At 48.3% G+C, this 18298-nt stretch overlaps 1 protein-coding gene across 5 annotated transcripts in view; it reads left to right on the forward strand.

The window, feature by feature from the left end:
* The window catches only part of LOC147111934 (sister chromatid cohesion protein PDS5 homolog B-like), a 249945-nt gene that overhangs the window by 219229 nt on the left and 12418 nt on the right, over positions 1–18298 (forward strand). For 3 of the 5 annotated variants that reach the window (XM_085999336.1, XM_085999337.1, XM_085999340.1), the window contains 3 exons: positions 4782–4901; positions 11058–11217; positions 12908–13011. In XM_085999336.1, coding sequence (XP_085855462.1) covers positions 4782–4901; positions 11058–11217; positions 12908–13011 — 384 coding nt within the window. Of the gene's footprint in view, positions 1–4781; positions 4906–11057; positions 11218–12907; positions 13012–18298 lie in introns of those variants that run through there. The other 2 variants (XM_085999338.1, XM_085999339.1) reach the window with 2 other exon arrangements.

An 18298-nucleotide genomic window follows, 5' to 3' on the forward strand; every position in this document is an offset into this window, starting at 1 on the left:
CAAGTAAGGAAAAAAGATGGGTCTGGAGGATGTGTAAATGGGAATAACAGCATCAACAGCTGCTGTTCGGAAAATTGGGGACAGTGGTTCTGCTCTGAAATTGGTGAACTCAGTGTTGAGCCCGGAAGGCTGTAAAGTGCCTAATCGAGCTTGTGTTGAGCTTCATTGGAACAGTGTAGGATGCTGAGGAAAGAGAGTTCAGAGTGGGCGGAGAATTAAAATGACAGACAACCGGAAGCTCGGGGTCACACTTGCGGACTGAACGGAGGTGTTCTGCAGAACGATTGGCCAATCTGTGTTTGCTTTCCTCAATGTGGAGGAAACTGCATAGTGAGCAGCAAATACAGTATAATAAATTGAAAGAAGTACAAGTAAATTGCTGTTTCATCTGGAAAGGAGTGTTTGGGGCTCAAGACAGTGGGAGGGAAGGAAGGAAATAAAAGAGCAAGTGTGGCATCTCCTGTGCTTGCGTGGGAAGGGGAGAGGGTGTTGGGGGTGATTGAAGAGTGGACCAGGGTGTCACGGAGGGAATGGTCCCTTCGGAATGCTGAAAGGGGAGGTGAGGGGAAGATGTGTTTGTTGGTGGCATCACGCTGGAGGTGGCGGAAATGGCAGAGGATGATCCGTTGGCTGGTGGGGTGAAAGGTGAGGACAAGGGGAACTCTATCGTGGTTCGGGGGGGGTGGGGAAGTGGTGAGAGCAGAAGTGCAGGAAATGGGACAGACACGGTCGAGGACCCTGTCAACCGCGGTGATGGGGAATCCTCGGTTGAGGAGAAAGGAAGACATATCTGAAGCACTGGTATGGAAGGTGGCATCGTCGGATACCAAGAACTGTCCATCAATATAAGACACTGAGATTGTAGTCTTGGGGGATAGCTTGCTCAAGAGTATCACAAATCTGATGCTCACTTCTAACAACTTGCCTATAACCGAAATCAAGTTGGTCTAAAAAGACCCATAGTTGACGGAAAAGATTGTGAATGCCTTCATATCATCAAAAATATAAGGCGGTAACTATTAAAATTTTGGGACTTTTATACCTTCTGATTTTTATTGGCTCTTACACCACTCTTGTAAGCAAGTTACAACTTGCTATGCCTTCAAAAGTGTCTTCACTAGCCTTAGATAGGTGAAACGGTCAGTGACGTGACCAGAACATCAAACAGAAAACCTTGGCCAGTCAATTACTTTTTAAGTTATTGAAATTATTCTTATGCCTTTACAAAAACTGCCCCATCCTTGATGAGCAAAAGAACATCACATCAGACTTCGTTCTAGATTTAAAATATCGGTAATTATTACCTGACCTGGCACGAGGTTGCATTGTGTTTATGTTAAATGACAGCATTGACCTGTAGCAATTCTGTCACACCACCAGGTGGTGTTGTATTCCCCACAAATTACTCAAAATGCCTTATTATGTACTCAGGACACACAGACCATTAGGCCTAAAGACATTCATCCCACTTCATGCTGGGCTCATCCACACCTGGACCTGAATCTGATCCTCTCTAAGTCTAAATCCCTCAAATGAATCCAAACTCCAGTCTATCTCCACAGCTGAATGCACAGGCTGGGGATCATCCTTGTTGCTCTTTAGAGCCAAAATTATGGTTTTTATTTAAGTGGGGGAAGGGACCAAGAATACACACTATTCCAGATGCTTCCCCTACATTTAGGTCACCAATCAACTGTAACTCATTACTGAACATTAGGTCTAAGATATTACCCCCTGGACTCCTTGCATACAGAATTAAGCAGTCATTCAATTGCATCAGTAAATGTTTCTTGGAAGCCTCCAGTCTCTTGTGCCTGTCCCTCATTTGTCCACCTTTATAACTGGATAATTGAAATCCATTACCACTACCTTAGTGATTTAATTTGATGCTGCAAATCCATTTTACCCTCTTAGTTTGGTGATCTATAACAATGTCATAGGAATAACTTTACCCTTTCTATGGAAAAAAAAAAAATGTTTCCTGGTTTACCTCCTAATGGCCTAGCTCTAATTTTAAGATTCTGCCCCATGGTTTTGGATTTCCCCACCAGAGTTAATAGGTGTATCTACCCTATTGAATCTCAAAACACCTCGATTAGAACACCCCTCATCATTCTAAACTCAAGGGAATGGAAGCCAAGTTTATGCAACCTGCCCTCATAATTTAATTCTAAACCCTGATATAATTCCGGTGAATCTGCACTGTACCCTTCCAAGGCCAGTACATCTTTCAAGAAGTGCGGTGCCCAAAACTGAACGCAGTATTCCAGATGGCATCTGACCAAGGCTTTGTACAACTGAAGCATCACATCCTCAATTTGAATTCCAGTGCTCTTTGTGATGAAGGCCAACAATCCATCAGCCTTTTTGATTACTTTTTGTACCTGTGTACTAGGTTTTAGTGATTTGTGTACATGGACACCTCAATCCCTTTGCTCCTCCACAGCTCCTAGTCGCTCACCATTTAGAAAATATTTGATTTATCTTCCTCAGTCCGCGAAGCACTCTTAATATTTCTCAAGTCTAGTTGGAGCCACAATGTTTCCCCATTATATTTTTCACTTGCAGTATCCCCTCCACTATTAATTCTGTCCTAAAAAAGATGGTCACTCTACCCTTCCCCATACAGCCATAATTCTGTCAGTTTATTCATAATGCTTCTAGTGTTTGTATAGAAGCACTCAATAAAATTCCCAGATAATTGTGTCCCCTGGTTCCATCTTCTTTGATGGGTACAACTGAATAGGTTGAATAATATTTTATCTAACAGTTTTATCTCTGTAAATAGAATCATAGAATGGCTACAGCACGGAAGAAGGCCATTCGGCCTGTCGAGCCTGTGCCGACTCTCAGCTAGTCCCACTCCCCTGCCCTTTCCCCGTAGCCCTGCAAATGTTTTTCCTTCAGATACTTATCCAACTCCCTTTTGAAAGATAAGATCGAGTCTGCCTCCACCACCCTTTCAGGCAGTGCAATCCAGATCGTAACCACTCGCTGCGTAAAAAGTTTTTTTCTTGCGTTGCCTTTGGTTCTTTTGTCTCACCTTAAATCTGTGTGATTGGCAAAAGAACCAAAGACAACGTAAGAAAAAACTTTTTTACACAGCAAGTGGTTAAGATCTGAAATGAACTGCCTGAAAGGGTAGTGGAGGCAGACTCGATCTTATCTTTCAAAAGGGAGTTGGATAAGTATCTGAAGGGAAAAAAAATTGCAGGGCTACGGGGAAAGGGCAGGGGAGTGGGACTAGCTGAGAGTCGGCACAGGCTCGACAGGCCGAATGGCCGCCTTCCGTGCTGTAACCATTCTGATTCTATGATTCTATTTACGGAGATAAAAATGTTAGATAAAATATTCAACCTATTCAGTTGTACCCATCAAAGAAGGAGGGAATCAGGGGACACAATTATCTGGGAATTGTATTTGTAATGTTTTAAGCAAAGTTTAAAAAAAAAAAAAAAAAATTTTAATGCATATTTCACTGATTACATTTACCATTGAATTTTTATTTTTGTCTTTAAATGTAATTAAAGTTTTTACTTCAAAGCCTCCTTGTTTCAAAAGGCTAGGCTTCAACTGGATATTTTAACTTCACAGCAGTTGGAGAACTTTCAATCACGATTATGAAATTGCAGGAATCATTATGATCCCTTAGTTTACTTTTAATTTTTTTTAAATAGAATAATCCTATTAATAGTCACAAATATAAAATACCATGAAAAATAAGCTGCGGAATATTTTTAGGTTTGTAATAATTGATGTAGAAATGACTGCCCTAATAACATTCACAGAATCACAGAAACCCCACAGTGCAGATAGAGGCCATTTCAGCCCATCGAGCCTGCACCGACACATATCCCACCCGATCCCCGTAACCCCTACATCAACAAATATCCCACCCTATCCCCGTGTATTTAATCCCCCTAACACTAAGGGTCAATTTATCATAGCCAATCAACCTAGCCCGCACATCTTTGGACTGTGGGAGGAAACCGGAGCACCCGGAGAAAACCCACGCAAACACGGGGAGAATGTGCAAACTCCACACAGACAGTCACCCGAGGCCGGATTCGAACCCGGGTCTCTGGCGCTGTGAGGCAACAGTGCTAACCACAATGCCACCGTGCTGTATCATTAACTGTAAAGGTGCCCTTTTTATTATAATTTTTAGTAGACGGTGACCTATTCTGAACATTAGTAAGTTTTGTGCAATGAATTCTCAAGTTTTAAGTTTTTTTCTAAATGTGTTTCCCAAGGGCCTATAGCTAGCCAGTAGATTATTTTAATACTGCATGTGGAATTTCCCTTTAATTAGCTGTAAATTATCATAAGGATGTGAGAAATGCTTTAATGCACTTTCAGCAGTCTGCTTTATTTTATAAACCCAGAATAGACTTGAAAAGAGTTATAACAAAATGATAAGAATTGAAAACCTAGTTACACACACAAAATTAGTATATACTTAACGGATAACAGAATAATTTTAGGACTAAAAGGGTTCAAATGACATTTATAAACTGATTAAGTTTTACTCTTGTAATTTGATCCACGTCATTAGATTTTAACCTTGCAATTTACTCTCTCTATTAATTCTTCTATATATTAGGAGTCCTCCAAAGTACTTGGTAAACTCAGCAGATCTAGGCCAAATTTAATTATCTTTCCCATGTGCATCCAATTGTATGGATATAGTGTCTGTAATTATACATTTTTAATATTAGCGTTTTAATAAATTTAGAAATTGAGGAAAGAAACACTAAATGTTGCAATTATCTATACTATAGACTAGAAACGCCAGAGTCTGATGCAAATGACTCTTTAGCTACGGAGCCTACACCCCAGAAGAAACGAGGAAGGCCGCCAAAAACGCCACCTACGCCACAGTCGCAACCAAAGAAAAATTTGTAAGTGGATGACTTGTTTAAAGGCTGAAAATAGAAACGAAGTGTGATTAAAGGTTACGTTAATATTTTGAACAGTTTTGTGCCTCTGGATGATCGTTTGGAAATTTAAAAAAAATTAAATGTGATCTTATTCAGATACTTTAAGGTAGAGAGTTGAGTTGAAACATTTAAAAATCCTAAGTCTGGCTTGTCTCCACAGTTCAGTACTTGGATAGTTTCTGGGTTATTAGTGAGGTAGCAAGCACATTTGAGCTGTTTGGGAGATGGGGAGAAAAAGTGGCTGAAAGCTAAGAGCAGATCACCTGTTTTCACAGGGGTAGGGATTCAGTGGTTCCAAGTGTCTTGCAGGAAGACAAAAACAAAATGTGTGGGATCATCATGGCATGTAAATTGGATCCTGAATTCTGATATTTCCTTAAATTAGTATGCAGTTAATTCACCTGACCATTTCCGACAATCCTTTGTGTCTCCATCAATGTAATTTTAAATTGCTGATATGTTTTAATTTGCTTGTGTAAACTGTATCTAACATGCAGACTTGAATTTGTATTTAAAAATTGAGTAATTTAAACTAATATCGTTGAATGCAAATGTCGTCTGACACACTATTTGATAGTGGTTTTCCATTTTAACTTTAGTCGTTATTACACCGTAATTTCCCAAATGACCCTTTTGTTCTGGGCAGCTAAATGGTGCACAAGTTGCATTCCAGCTCTGTTTCACAGAAATCTATATTGAGGTGTAACGTGTACATCTAGTTTATGATAAATTCACCTGCATTATTATATGAATTATAATGGAACTTTAATTATCCACTATAATGGATGAGACCCTCTGGACTATAGAAGCTAACAGATAATTGAGGTTTCAGTACATCAACTCATAAAATTAAGGTAATATTTATTCAAACCTAAACCGCGTACCCACTCATACAAAGTTAGCAGCGTTCTAATAAAACTTGTATCTGAGTTGAGTAACAATTCTGTTTAAAAGTATGATTGAAGTCAACTTTAATTTTTTTAATTTGAGAACAAGTAACCTGAATTCAAAACCCCCCTGGGCTCAACGGGTAGTTATAACTACATTAATTTTGCAAGCATGCCTATAATAGCTTTAAAAGCAGCACTGCTACAGAATGCAGTTTTTCAAATCCGGTTGAGATATTCCACTCTGATCCACACGACTTTCCTGACCCAATCTCCAGATCATGCCTCAAAAATTCAGGCATCATCAGCTTTGCAGCTAATGCGAGGGTGGATAAGCAAGGCCGTACTATACTGAAAAACGGCAGAGTATTTCTTAAGAAAAATATTTTTATTTAACCAGCTCTGTAGTTACTTTATTGAATATGGTCCAATACTAGCATCTGACCTAAATCTAGATTGTGGGTTCTTAGGGTTTTTGAGCGATAGTAGATTTGACTTCCATCCTGCCATTTGGCCAATCCAAGCCATTACCCAGAACTTCAAGTTGCATTTCTTAGTGTTGTGTAGGCATCGGCTTCTTAGATTTTTACCTTGTCTTGTTCTTTACAACATTGTCTTATATGTTTATAGTATTTACTTGGAATGCTCACTACTTAGTGTAGTAACTTAGGATGTTTGTTTAAAATTTGGTGACGTTGAAGTTCTTTCCCTTTTTTACCAGGCAACGAAAATTGGAATAAACTGTGTGTCCTTGTGGTTTTTTTTCTATAATTAGTAAAGCCACCTATAGAGCACTCTGTGCATAAGCAGGTACTGGTACATGCCACAAGACTTCCGGGACCTCTATTCCTTCATCTAAGTCATTGATAATTATAGTGAAAAGCTGAGACCCCCCACTACAAACCCCTAGGGAACACCACTAGTCGCATCATGCCAATTGGAATATATACCCATTATTATCCCTACTCTGTTTCCTACCTCCTAACCAATTCCCTACCCATGTCAATAGGTTGCCTCCAATTCCATGTGCTTTCATTTTGCTAACGGTCTCCTGTGTGTAACCTTATCAAATGCCTTCTGCAAATCCATATAAATAATGACCATAGACACTCCCTTATCTACCACATTAGTAACCGCCTCAAAAAATTCAACAAGGTTAGTTAGACATAACTTACCCGTTACAAATCCATTTTGGCTGCCTCTGATCAGTTCATATTTGTCTTAAGTGCTTAGTCACTCTGTCCCTAATAACAGATTATAATTACCTCCCCTCAACAAATGTTAGACAAAGTCTATAGGTCATAAGCTTTGACTTTTTGTGCTCCTCAAGGATTTTGGCACTAGGGAAGAGGGGTTGTGGAATCCTTGACCAGCTTTGGTACCCATTGTTGCTATCAAGCACTCCTAAAGCAGGTGTATTATTGCCAGATAGAGAAAAATTGTTTTTACTTTGCCTTGAATGTACTCTTTAACACCAGCCTCAGAAGAACATGCCATACTGCACTAGTGTGAAACTTCAGTGTTCCACAATGGGCATCCCTGTGACCCACTCTAAGATTTCCAATTTAGCCTGAATTATGAACATTTTTCTATTGTAGAGTTGTGGTCTCTAGGCATTAGGTTGAGATTACCAAAGTTTGTGCGACCAGTACAAACTGGACGGTTTGCACCTGGGCAGGACCGGGACCGATGTCCTAGGCGGAGTGTTTGCTAGTGCTCTGGGGGAGGGTTTAAACTAAAATGGCAGGGGGTTGGGAACCTGAGCAGGGAGGCAGAGGAAAGAGAAACAAAGATAGAAGCAAAAGTCAGGAAGGAGAAAAGCAAAGGTGGCAGTCGGAGAAATCAAGGGTTTAAATCAAACATGGCCACGGTAAATAATAATTCTAAAAGGTCTAAGAGTGTTTAAAAAAAACAAGCCTGAAGGCTTTGTGTCTTAATACGAGGAGCATTCATAATAAGGTGGATGAATTAGCTGTGCAAATAGAAGTAAACGGATATGATATGATTGGGATTACGGAAACATGGCTCCAGGGTGACCAAGGCTGGGAACTCAACATCCAGGGGTATTCAATATTCAGGAAAGATGGGCAAAAAGGAAAAGGAGGTGGGGTAACATTGCTGGTTAAAGAGGGGATTAACACAATTGTAAGGAAGGATATCAGCTCTGATGATGTGGAATCTGTATGGGTAGAACTGAGAAATACCATGGGGCAGAAAATGTTAGTGGGAGTGGTATACAGACCCCCAAACAGTAATGTGGAGGTTGGGGAAGGCATTAAACGGGAAATTAGAGACGCGTGCAATAAGGGCACAACAGTTATCATGGGTGACTTTAATCTACATATAGATTGGGCTAACCAAATTACTAACAATACTGTGGAGGAGGAATTCCTGGAGTGCATATGGGATGGTTTCCTGGATCAATATGTCGAGGAACCAACCAGAGACCAGGCCATCTTAGACTGGGTATTATGTAATGAGAGGATTAATTAGCAGTATTTTGCTATTATAATTAGCAATCTTGTTGTGCGAGGCCCCTTTGGGCGGAGCGATCATAATATGACAGAATTCTTCATTAAAATGGAGTGTGAAGCAGTTGACTCGGAGACTAGGGTCCTGAATTTAAATAAAGGAAACTACAATGGTATGAGGCGCGAGTTGGGTAGGATTGATTGGGGAATGTTACTCAAAGGGTTGACGGTGGATAGGCAATGGCAAACATTCAAAGATCGCATGGATGAACTACAGAATTTGTTCATCCCTGTTTGGCATAAAAATAAAACAAAAAAGGTGACTCAACCGTGGCTAACGAGGGAAATTAGGGATCGCATAAGATCCAAGGAGATGACATATAAACTGGCCAGAAAAAGCAGTAAACCTGAGGATTGGGAGCAGTTTAGGATTTAGCAAAGGAGGACAAAGGGATTAATTAAGAGGGGGAAAATAGAGTATGAGAGTAAGCTTGCAAAGAACATAAAAACTGACTGTAAAAGCTTTTATAGATATGTGAAGAGAAAAAGATTGATGAAGTCAAGTGTAGGTCCCTTGCAATCAGAATCAGGGGAACTTATGGGGAACAAAGCAATGGCAGACCAATTAAATACATACTTTGGTTCTGTCTTCACAAAGGAGGACACAAATAACCTCCCAGAGATGTCAGGGAACATAGGGTCTAATGAGAGGGAGAAACTGAATGACATCAGTATTTGTAGGGAAATGGTGTTAGGGAAATTGACGGGATTGAAAGCTGATAAATCCCCAGGGCCTGATAATCTACATCCTAGGGTACTTAAGGAAGTAGCCCTAGAAATAGTAGATGCATTGCTGGTCATCTTCCAAAATTCTGTAGACTCGAACAGTTCCCATGGATTGGAGGGTAGCTAATGTTACCCCACTGTTCAAAAAAGGTGGTAGAGAGAAAACGGGGAATTATACTACCTGACATCGGTAGTGGGGAAAATGCTAGAGTCCATTATAAAAGATGTAATAGCAGAGCACTTGGAAAACAGTGACAGGATCGGACAAAGGCAACATGGATTTACAAAAGGTAAATCGTGCTTGACTAATCTACTGGAATTTTTTGAGGATGTAACTGGTAGAATAGATAAGGGAGAACCAGTGGATGTGGTGTATTTGGACTTTCAGAAGGCTTTCGATAAGGTCCCGCATAAGAGATTAGCGTGTAAAGTTAAGGCACATGGGATTGGGGCAAGGTACTGACTTGGATAGAGAACTGGTTGGCAGACAGGAAGCAAAGAGTTGGAACAAACGGGTCTTTTTCTGAGTGGCAGGCAGTGACTAGTGGGGTACCGCAGGGATCGGTGCTAGGACCCCAGCTATTCACAATATATATTAATGATCTAGACGAGGGAACTAGATGTAATATCCAAGTTTGCAGACAACACAAAGCTGGGTGGGTGTGTGTGCTGTGAGGAGGATGCTGAGAAACTCCAGTATGATTTGGACAGGTTGGGTGATTGGGCAGATACATGGCAGATGCAGTATAATGTGGATAAATGCGAGGTTATCCACTTTGGTGGCAAAAACATGAAGGCAGATTATTACCTGAACGGCAATAGATTGGGAGGAGGGGAAGTGCAACGAGACCTGGGTGTCCTTGTGCACCAGTCGCTGAAGGTAAGCATGCAGGCGGTTAAGAAGGCAAATGGTATGTTGGCCTTCGTAGCGAGAGGGTTTGAGTACAGGATCAAGGATATCTTGCTGCAGTTGTACAGGGCCTTGGTGAGACCACACCTTGAGTATTGTGTGCAGTTTTGGTCGCCTTTATCTGAGAAAGGATGTTCTTGCCATGGAGGGAGTGCAGCGAAGATTCACCAGACACCTGGGATGGCAGGAATGACTTATGAGGAGAGATTGGGTCGATTGGGCTTATACTCGCTGGAGTTTAGAAGAATGAGAGGGGGTCTCATTGAAACTTATAAAATTCTAACGGGACTAGACAGACTAGATGCAGGAAGGATGTTCCCGATGGCGGGGGAGTTCAGAACCAGGGGTCACAGTCTAAGGATAAGGGGTAAGCCATTTTGGACAGAGATGAGGAGGAATTTCTTCACCCAGAGAGTGGTGAACCTGTGGAATTCTCTACCACAGAAGGCAGTTGAGGCCAATTCATTAAATATATTCAAGAAGGAGTTGGATATATTTCTTAAGGCTAAAGGAATCAAGGGATATGGGGAGAAGGCGGGGACAGGGTACTGAATTTGGATGATCAGCCATGATCTCCTTGAATGGCGGAGCAGGCTCGAGGGGCCGAATGGCCTACTCTTGCTCCTATCTTCTATGTTCCTATGTGGTGGAGAGGGCACACTTGTATTTTTCTGGGTTCCAGAGCTTAAATAACCCATTGGAGCACTTAGTTTATGGAACTAAAACTTGGATATTTCCCTGTTTTGAGAGTCCCATTCCCCTGCCATGTTTAAAGAATTAACTTAATTTAAAGTGAATGCCAACATACTAAAAGGTGGGCATCTTCACACATTACCCCTTTCCTCACACCAGACCAGTTGAATTTGTACCTTGGCAGGAATAGTTAGATGTTTAAATGTTGGTGCAAAATATGAATTTGAAAACCAGCACTAAACCACATTCATGTCAGTGCAACATTTAGTTAACCACTATGTCATTATGGGCTTCTCATGGCATTTTTACTGCTTTCTGAATAATTAGCACAACTGTGAAAATATGTTGCTCACAAGTCTTTGTTTTGCAGCCGTGGAGGACGTACAAGACGAGTTGCCGGTAGAGAAAATGATTCATCTGCAGAAATAGATTCACATCATGATAGTTCGTTGGCGAACATGGATATTTCCCAGGAAGGTTCAGTGGATGGCGTGAACACAGAAGAGGAGAATGAATTGAGTACACTGAGGGTACGGTTATTAATTGGGCTGTACGTGTGTGTACATATACAACTGTTGTTACAAATCTTGGATGGGGTATTACGATTGGTATCTATTCAGAGTTTTAGTAATATTTGTTAGACAACCTCACCTTGGATAACCTCTGAATAAGAGTGAAATAGAAAAGTAAAAGGAACCAGAAACACATTTTTGAAGTTTTTTGTTTTCCCCTTTTTTTTGCATTTTTGCTCTTATTGTTTGCCAGACTGTCACAAATGCACCTCTAGCTGGCTGTAAGGGATGACCTGTTTTACATTTCCTGAACACATGGTAGGATCTAAAACACTGATCTTAACATAAGAAAGAAATAACAGCCTCTGCCATTCAATAAGATCATGGCTGATCATTGGCTTCAACTCCACTTTCCCGCCCAATCTCCATATCCCTTAATTCCCCTAGAGTCCAATCTCTCTCAGCCTGGAATATACTCAAAGACTCAGCATTCACAGCCCTCTGGGACAGAGAATTCCAAAGATTCACAACCCTCTGAGTGATGAAATTCCTCCTCATCTTGGTCTTAAATGGCCTACCCCTTATCCTGAGACTATGCCCCCTAGTTCTAGACTCTCCAGCCAGGGGAAACAACCTCTCCGCATTTACCCTGTCAATCCCCTTCAGAATCTTGTACGTTTCAATGAGATCACCTCTCATTCTTCTAAACTCCAGAGAGTATAGGCCCATTCTACACAATCTCTCATCATAGGACAGCCCTCTCATCCCAGGAATCAATCTAGTGAACCTTCGTTGCACCGTCTCCAAGGCAAGTACATCCTTCCTTAGATAAGGAGACCAGAACTGTGCACAGTACTCCAGGTGTGGTCTCACCAAGGCCCTGTACAATTGTAGCAAGACTTCCTTACTCTAGTACTCCAAACCCCTTGCAATAAAGGCCAACATGCCATTTGCCTTCCTTATTGCTTGCTGTACCTGCATGCTAGCTTTCTGTTTTTTTGCATGAGGACACCCAAATCTCTCTGAACACCAACATTTGAAAGTTTCTCACCATTTAAAAAATATTCTGTTTTTCTATTCTTCCTACCAAAGTGAACAACCTCACATTTCCCTACATTATACTCCATCTGCCACCTCACTGCCCACTCACTTAGTCTGTCTATATCCCTTTGCAGACTGTTTGTGTTCTCCTCACAGCTTACTGTCCCACCTAGCTTAGTATCAACAGCAAACTTGGATACATTACACTCTGTCCCTTCATCTAGGTCATTAATATATTTTGTAAATAGCTGAGGCCCCAACACTGATCCTTGCAGCACCCCACTAGTTACAGCCTGCCAACCTGAAAAAGATCCGTTTATCCCTACACTCTGTTTTCTGTCTGTTAAGCAATCCTCTATCCATGCTACTATATTAGCCCCAACTCCATGGGCCCTTATCTTGTGTAATCTATCTATCTATCTATCATATATATATATATATATATCTCTATCTATCGGTCGATCTGTCTGTCATCGCCTGTGCGTCTGTCGGGCTATGCGCTCGAAAGTTACAGGGCGTACCTACGCGCGCGTTACCTCCAAAGAAAGCTTACGCTTCCGAGACGGTTTTAAGCGTATTTACGTTTCGGCCGGGCTAAAATCGCGCCCGCGGTATCCCAAAAACCTTCAACGTTCCGCTCATTGGCATCTCATTATCCGCTCATTAGCGACAGAGTGACCTCGAGCTCGACCAATCGTACGCCGGGTTGCTGGCGTGTGCCGCCGGGCCAATCGGTGCGTGTGTGGCCGGGCCTTATCGTTCTGAACCGAGGTGAGTCGCTGCCATCTTGATTCCAAACTTTTCCTTTCTTTTTCCCGCTTTCTGCGTCTTTAAAAAAAAACGTTGCTTTTAAAACACATATTGTTTGTAAAAAAAATGATTTAGAAAGTAATTAACTTATCTAATCTCATTAATTTTCCTACCTTTCCCCGTTTTTCCAGGTAGGCCTAGAAGCCTCGGCGTCTCCTCCGCACCCACGCCCGAGCTAGGCACCTCCCGGCCCCACTCGAAGGCTGGAGGGCCGAGCCTCAGCCCAGCGCCGCTAGGGTGCGCGCGCAGCAGGAGCTGATACGCGGCGTCTCTCTCTGGCTCGGCCGGGGGGCGGGGCTTGCTGAGCGTCAAGCGTTACCCTGGCAACCGGGCCCGCTGGCCGTCTCGCACAGCCGCAATCGGCGGTCTTCACCTCGGGGGGGGGGGGGGGGGGCCGCGCGCGCAGCAGGAGCAGCTGAGACGCGGCGTCTCTCTCTCTGGCTCGGCTGGGGGGCAGGGCTTGGTCAGCGTCACGGTTACCCTGGCAACCGGGCCCTCCGGCCGTCTCGCACAGCCGCAATGTTGAAGCCAGCTCGGGAGGCCGGTGCTCGGAAGATCGCGCCTCCGGAGTTCGGTGCTTGGTTGGTGGGGGGGGCGAGCCTCGGGGGTGGGTGGGTGGTGGGCGAGCCTCGGGGGTGGGGGTGGGTGGTGGGCGAGCCGTGGGGGTGGGGATCAGGGGGCTCGGGAGTTTGAGGGGACGGGGATCGGGGGCTCGTGGACTCTCCCCCTTCCCCTCCCCTCCCCCCCCCTCCTCTCTCCTCCTCCCCTCCCTCCCCCTGCCCCTTCTTCCCCCCCCCGCCCCTTCTTCCCCCCCCCCTCTCCTCCTCCCCTCACCCCCTTCCCCTCCCCTCCCCCTCTCTCTTTTTCCCCCCCCCGTCGCTCTCTCTCTTTCTCCCCCCCCCCAGTCGCTCTCTCTCTTTCTCCCCCCCCCCAGTCGCTCTCTCTCTTCCCCCCCAGTCGCTCTCTCTCTTCCCCCCCAGTCGCTCTCTCTCTTCCCCCCCAGTCGCTCTCTCTCTTCCCCCCAGTCGCTCTCTCTCTTCCCCCCCAGTCGCTCTCTCTCTTCCCCCCCAGTCGCTCTCTCTCTTCCCCCCCAGTCGCTCTCTCTCTTCCCCCCCAGTCGCTCTCTCTCTTCCCCCCCAGTCGCTCTCTCTCTTCCCCCCCAGTCGCTCTCTCTCTTCCCCCCCAGTCGCTCTCTCTCTTCCCCCCCAGTCGCTCTCTCTCTTCCCCCCCAGTCGCTCTCTCTCTTCCCCCCCAGTCGCTCTCTCTCTTCCCCCCCAGTCGCTCTCTCTCTTCCCCCCCAGTCGCTCTCTCTCTTCCCCCCCAGTCGCTCTCTCTCTTCCCCCCAGTCGCTCTCTCTCTTCCCCCCCAGTCGCTCTCTCTCTTCCCCCCCAGTCGCTCTCTCTCTTCCCCCCCAGTCGCTCTCTCTCTTCCCCCCCAGTCGCTCTCTCTCTTCCCCCCCAGTCGCTCTCTCTCTTCCCCCCCAGTCGCTCTCTCTCTTCCCCCCCAGTCGCTCTCTCTCTTCCCCCCAGTCGCTCTCTCTCTTCCCCCCCAGTCGCTCTCTCTCTTCCCCCCCAGTCGCTCTCTCTCTTCCCCCCCAGTCGCTCTCTCTCTTCCCCCCCCAGTCGCTCTCTCTCTTCCCCCCCAGTCGCTCTCTCTCTTCCCCCCCAGTCGCTCTCTCTCTTCCCCCCCAGTCGCTCTCTCTCTTCCCCCCCAGTCGCTCTCTCTCTTCCCCCCCAGTCGCTCTCTCTCTTCCCCCCCAGTCGCTCTCTCTCTTCCCCCCCAGTCGCTCTCTCTCTTCCCCCCCAGTCGCTCTCTCTCTTCCCCCCCAGTCGCTCTCTCTCTTCCCCCCCAGTCGCTCTCTCTCTTCCCCCCCAGTCGCTCTCTCTCTTCCCCCCCAGTCGCTCTCTCTCTTCCCCCCCAGTCGCTCTCTCTCTTCCCCCCCAGTCGCTCTCTCTCTTCCCCCCCAGTCGCTCTCTCTCTTCCCCCCCAGTCGCTCTCTCTCTTCCCCCCCAGTCGCTCTCTCTCTTCCCCCCCAGTCGCTCTCTCTCTTCCCCCCCAGTCGCTCTCTCTCTTCCCCCCCAGTCGCTCTCTCTCTTCCCCCCCAGTCGCTCTCTCTCTTCCCCCCCAGTCGCTCTCTCTCTTCCCCCCCAGTCGCTCTCTCTCTTCCCCCCCAGTCGCTCTCTCTCTTCCCCCCCAGTCGCTCTCTCTCTTCCCCCCCAGTCGCTCTCTCTCTTCCCCCCCAGTCGCTCTCTCTCTTCCCCCCCAGTCGCTCTCTCTCTTCCCCCCCAGTCGCTCTCTCTCTTCCCCCCCAGTCGCTCTCTCTCTTCCCCCCCAGTCGCTCTCTCTCTTCCCCCCCAGTCGCTCTCTCTCTTCCCCCCCAGTCGCTCTCTCTCTTCCCCCCCAGTCGCTCTCTCTCTTCCCCCCCAGTCGCTCTCTCTCTTCCCCCCCAGTCGCTCTCTCTCTTCCCCCCCAGTCGCTCTCTCTCTTCCCCCCCAGTCGCTCTCTCTCTTCCCCCCCAGTCGCTCTCTCTTTCCCCCCCAGTCGCTCTCTCTCTTCCCCCCCCAGTCGCTCTCTCTCTTCCCCCCCAGTCGCTCTCCCCTCTCTCTCTCCCCCCAGTCGCTCTCTCTCTTCCCCCCCAGTCGCTCTCTCTCTTCCCCCCCAGTCGCTCTCTCTCTTCCCCCCCAGTCGCTCTCTCTCTTCCCCCCCAGTCGCTCTCTCTCTTCCCCCCCAGTCGCTCTCTCTCTTCCCCCCCAGTCGCTCTCTCTCTTCCCCCCCAGTCGCTCTCTCTCTCTTCCCCCCCAGTCGCTCTCTCTCTTCCCCCCCAGTCGCTCTCTCTCTTCCCCCCCAGTCGCTCTCTCTCTTCCCCCCCAGTCGCTCTCTCTCTTCCCCCCCAGTCGCTCTCTCTCTTCCCCCCCAGTCGCTCTCTCTCTTCCCCCCCAGTCGCTCTCTCTCTTCCCCCCCAGTCGCTCTCTCTCTTCCCCCCCAGTCGCTCTCTCTCTCCCCCCAGTCGTCTCTCTCTCCCCCCCAGTCGCTCTCTCTCTTCCCCCCAGTCGCTCTCTCTCTTCCCCCCAGTCGCTCTCTCTCTTCCCCCCCAGTCGCTCTCTCTCTTCCCCCCCAGTCGCTCTCTCTCTTCCCCCCCAGTCGCTCTCTCTCTTCCCCCCCAGTCGCTCTCTCTCTTCCCCCCCAGTCGCTCTCTCTCTTCCCCCCCAGTCGCTCTCTCTCTTCCCCCCCAGTCGCTCTCTCTCTTCCCCCCCAGTCGCTCTCTCTCTTCCCCCCAGTCGCTCTCTCTCTTCCCCCCCAGTCGCTCTCTCTCTTCCCCCCCAGTCGCTCTCTCTCTTCCCCCCCAGTCGCTCTCTCTCTTCCCCCCCAGTCGCTCTCTCTCTTCCCCCCAGTCGCTCTCTCTCTTCCCCCCCAGTCGCTCTCTCTCTTCCCCCCCAGTCGCTCTCTCTCTTCCCCCCAGTCGCTCTCTCTCTTCCCCCCCAGTCGCTCTCTCTCTTCCCCCCCAGTCGCTCTCTCTCTTCCCCCCCAGTCGCTCTCTCTCTTCCCCCCCAGTCGCTCTCTCTCTTCCCCCCAGTCGCTCTCTCTCTTCCCCCCCAGTCGCTCTCTCTCTTCCCCCCCAGTCGCTCTCTCTCTTCCCCCCCAGTCGCTCTCTCTCTTCCCCCCCAGTCGCTCTCTCTCTTCCCCCCCAGTCGCTCTCTCTCTTCCCCCCCAGTCGCTCTCTCTCTTCCCCCCCAGTCGCTCTCTCTCTTCCCCCCAGTCGCTCTCTCTCTTCCCCCCCAGTCGCTCTCTCTCTTCCCCCCCCAGTCGCTCTCTCTCTTCCCCCCAGTCGCTCTCTCTCTCTCTCCCCCCCAGTCGCTCTCTCTCTTCCCCCCCAGTCGCTCTCTCTCTTCCCCCCCAGTCGCTCTCTCTCTTCCCCCCCAGTCGCTCTCTCTCTTCCCCCCAGTCGCTCTCTCTCTTCCCCCCAGTCGCTCTCTCTCTTCCCCCCCAGTCGCTCTCTCTCTTCCCCCCAGTCGCTCTCTCTCTTCCCCCCCAGTCGCTCTCTCTCTTCCCCCCCAGTCGCTCTCTCTCTTCCCCCCCAGTCGCTCTCTCTCTTCCCCCCCAGTCGCTCTCTCTCTTCCCCCCAGTCGCTCTCTCTCTTCCCCCCAGTCGCTCTCTCTCTTCCCCCCCAGTCGCTCTCTCTCTTCCCCCCAGTCGCTCTCTCTCTTCCCCCCCAGTCGCTCTCTCTCTTCCCCCCCAGTCGCTCTCTCTCTTCCCCCCCCAGTCGCTCTCTCTCTTCCCCCCCAGTCGCTCTCTCTCTTCCCCCCCAGTCGCTCTCTCTCTTCCCCCCCAGTCGCTCTCTCTCTTCCCCCCAGTCGCTCTCTCTCTTCCCCCCAGTCGCTCTCTCTCTTCCCCCCCAGTCGCTCTCTCTCTTCCCCCCCAGTCGCTCTCTCTCTTCCCCCCCAGTCGCTCTCTCTCTTCCCCCCCAGTCGCTCTCTCTCTTCCCCCCCAGTCGCTCTCTCTCTTCCCCCCCAGTCGCTCTCTCTCTTCCCCCCCAGTCGCTCTCTCTCTTCCCCCCAGTCGCTCTCTCTCTTCCCCCCAGTCGCTCTCTCTCTTCCCCCCCCAGTCGCTCTCTCTCTTCCCCCCCAGTCGCTCTCTCTCTTCCCCCCCAGTCGCTCTCTCTCTTCCCCCCCAGTCGCTCTCTCTCTTCCCCCCAGTCGCTCTCTCTCTTCCCCCCCAGTCGCTCTCTCTCTTCCCCCCCAGTCGCTCTCTCTCTTCCCCCCCAGTCGCTCTCTCTCTTCCCCCCCAGTCGCTCTCTCTCTTCCCCCCCCAGTCGCTCTCTCTCTTCCCCCCCAGTCGCTCTCTCTCTCCCCCCCAGTCGCTCTCTCTCTTCCCCCCCAGTCGCTCTCTCCTCTTCCCCCCCCCAGTCGCTCTCTCTCTTCCCCCCAGTCGCTCTCTCTCTCCCCCCCAGTCGCTCTCTCTCTTCCCCCCCAGTCGCTCTCTCTCTTCCCCCCCAGTCGCTCTCCTCTCTTCCCCCCCCAGTCGCTCTCTCTCTTCCCCCCAGTCGCTCTCTCTCTCCCCCCAGTCGCTCTCTCTCTCCCCCCAGTCGCTCTCTTCATCTTCCCCCCAGTCGCTCTCTCTCTTCCCCCCAGTCGCTCCTCTCTCCGTCTTCCTCCCCCCAGTCGCTCTCTCTCTTCCCCCCAGTCGCTCTCTCTCTCTTCCCCCCCAGTCGCTCTCTCTCTTCCCCCCAGTCGCTCTCTCTCTTCCCCCC

This window comes from Somniosus microcephalus, chromosome 10 (genome assembly GCF_052327205.1).
Source record: "Somniosus microcephalus isolate GS21.2 chromosome 10, FLI_Smic_1.0, whole genome shotgun sequence".
Taxonomy (NCBI): Eukaryota; Metazoa; Chordata; class Chondrichthyes; order Squaliformes; family Somniosidae; genus Somniosus; species Somniosus microcephalus.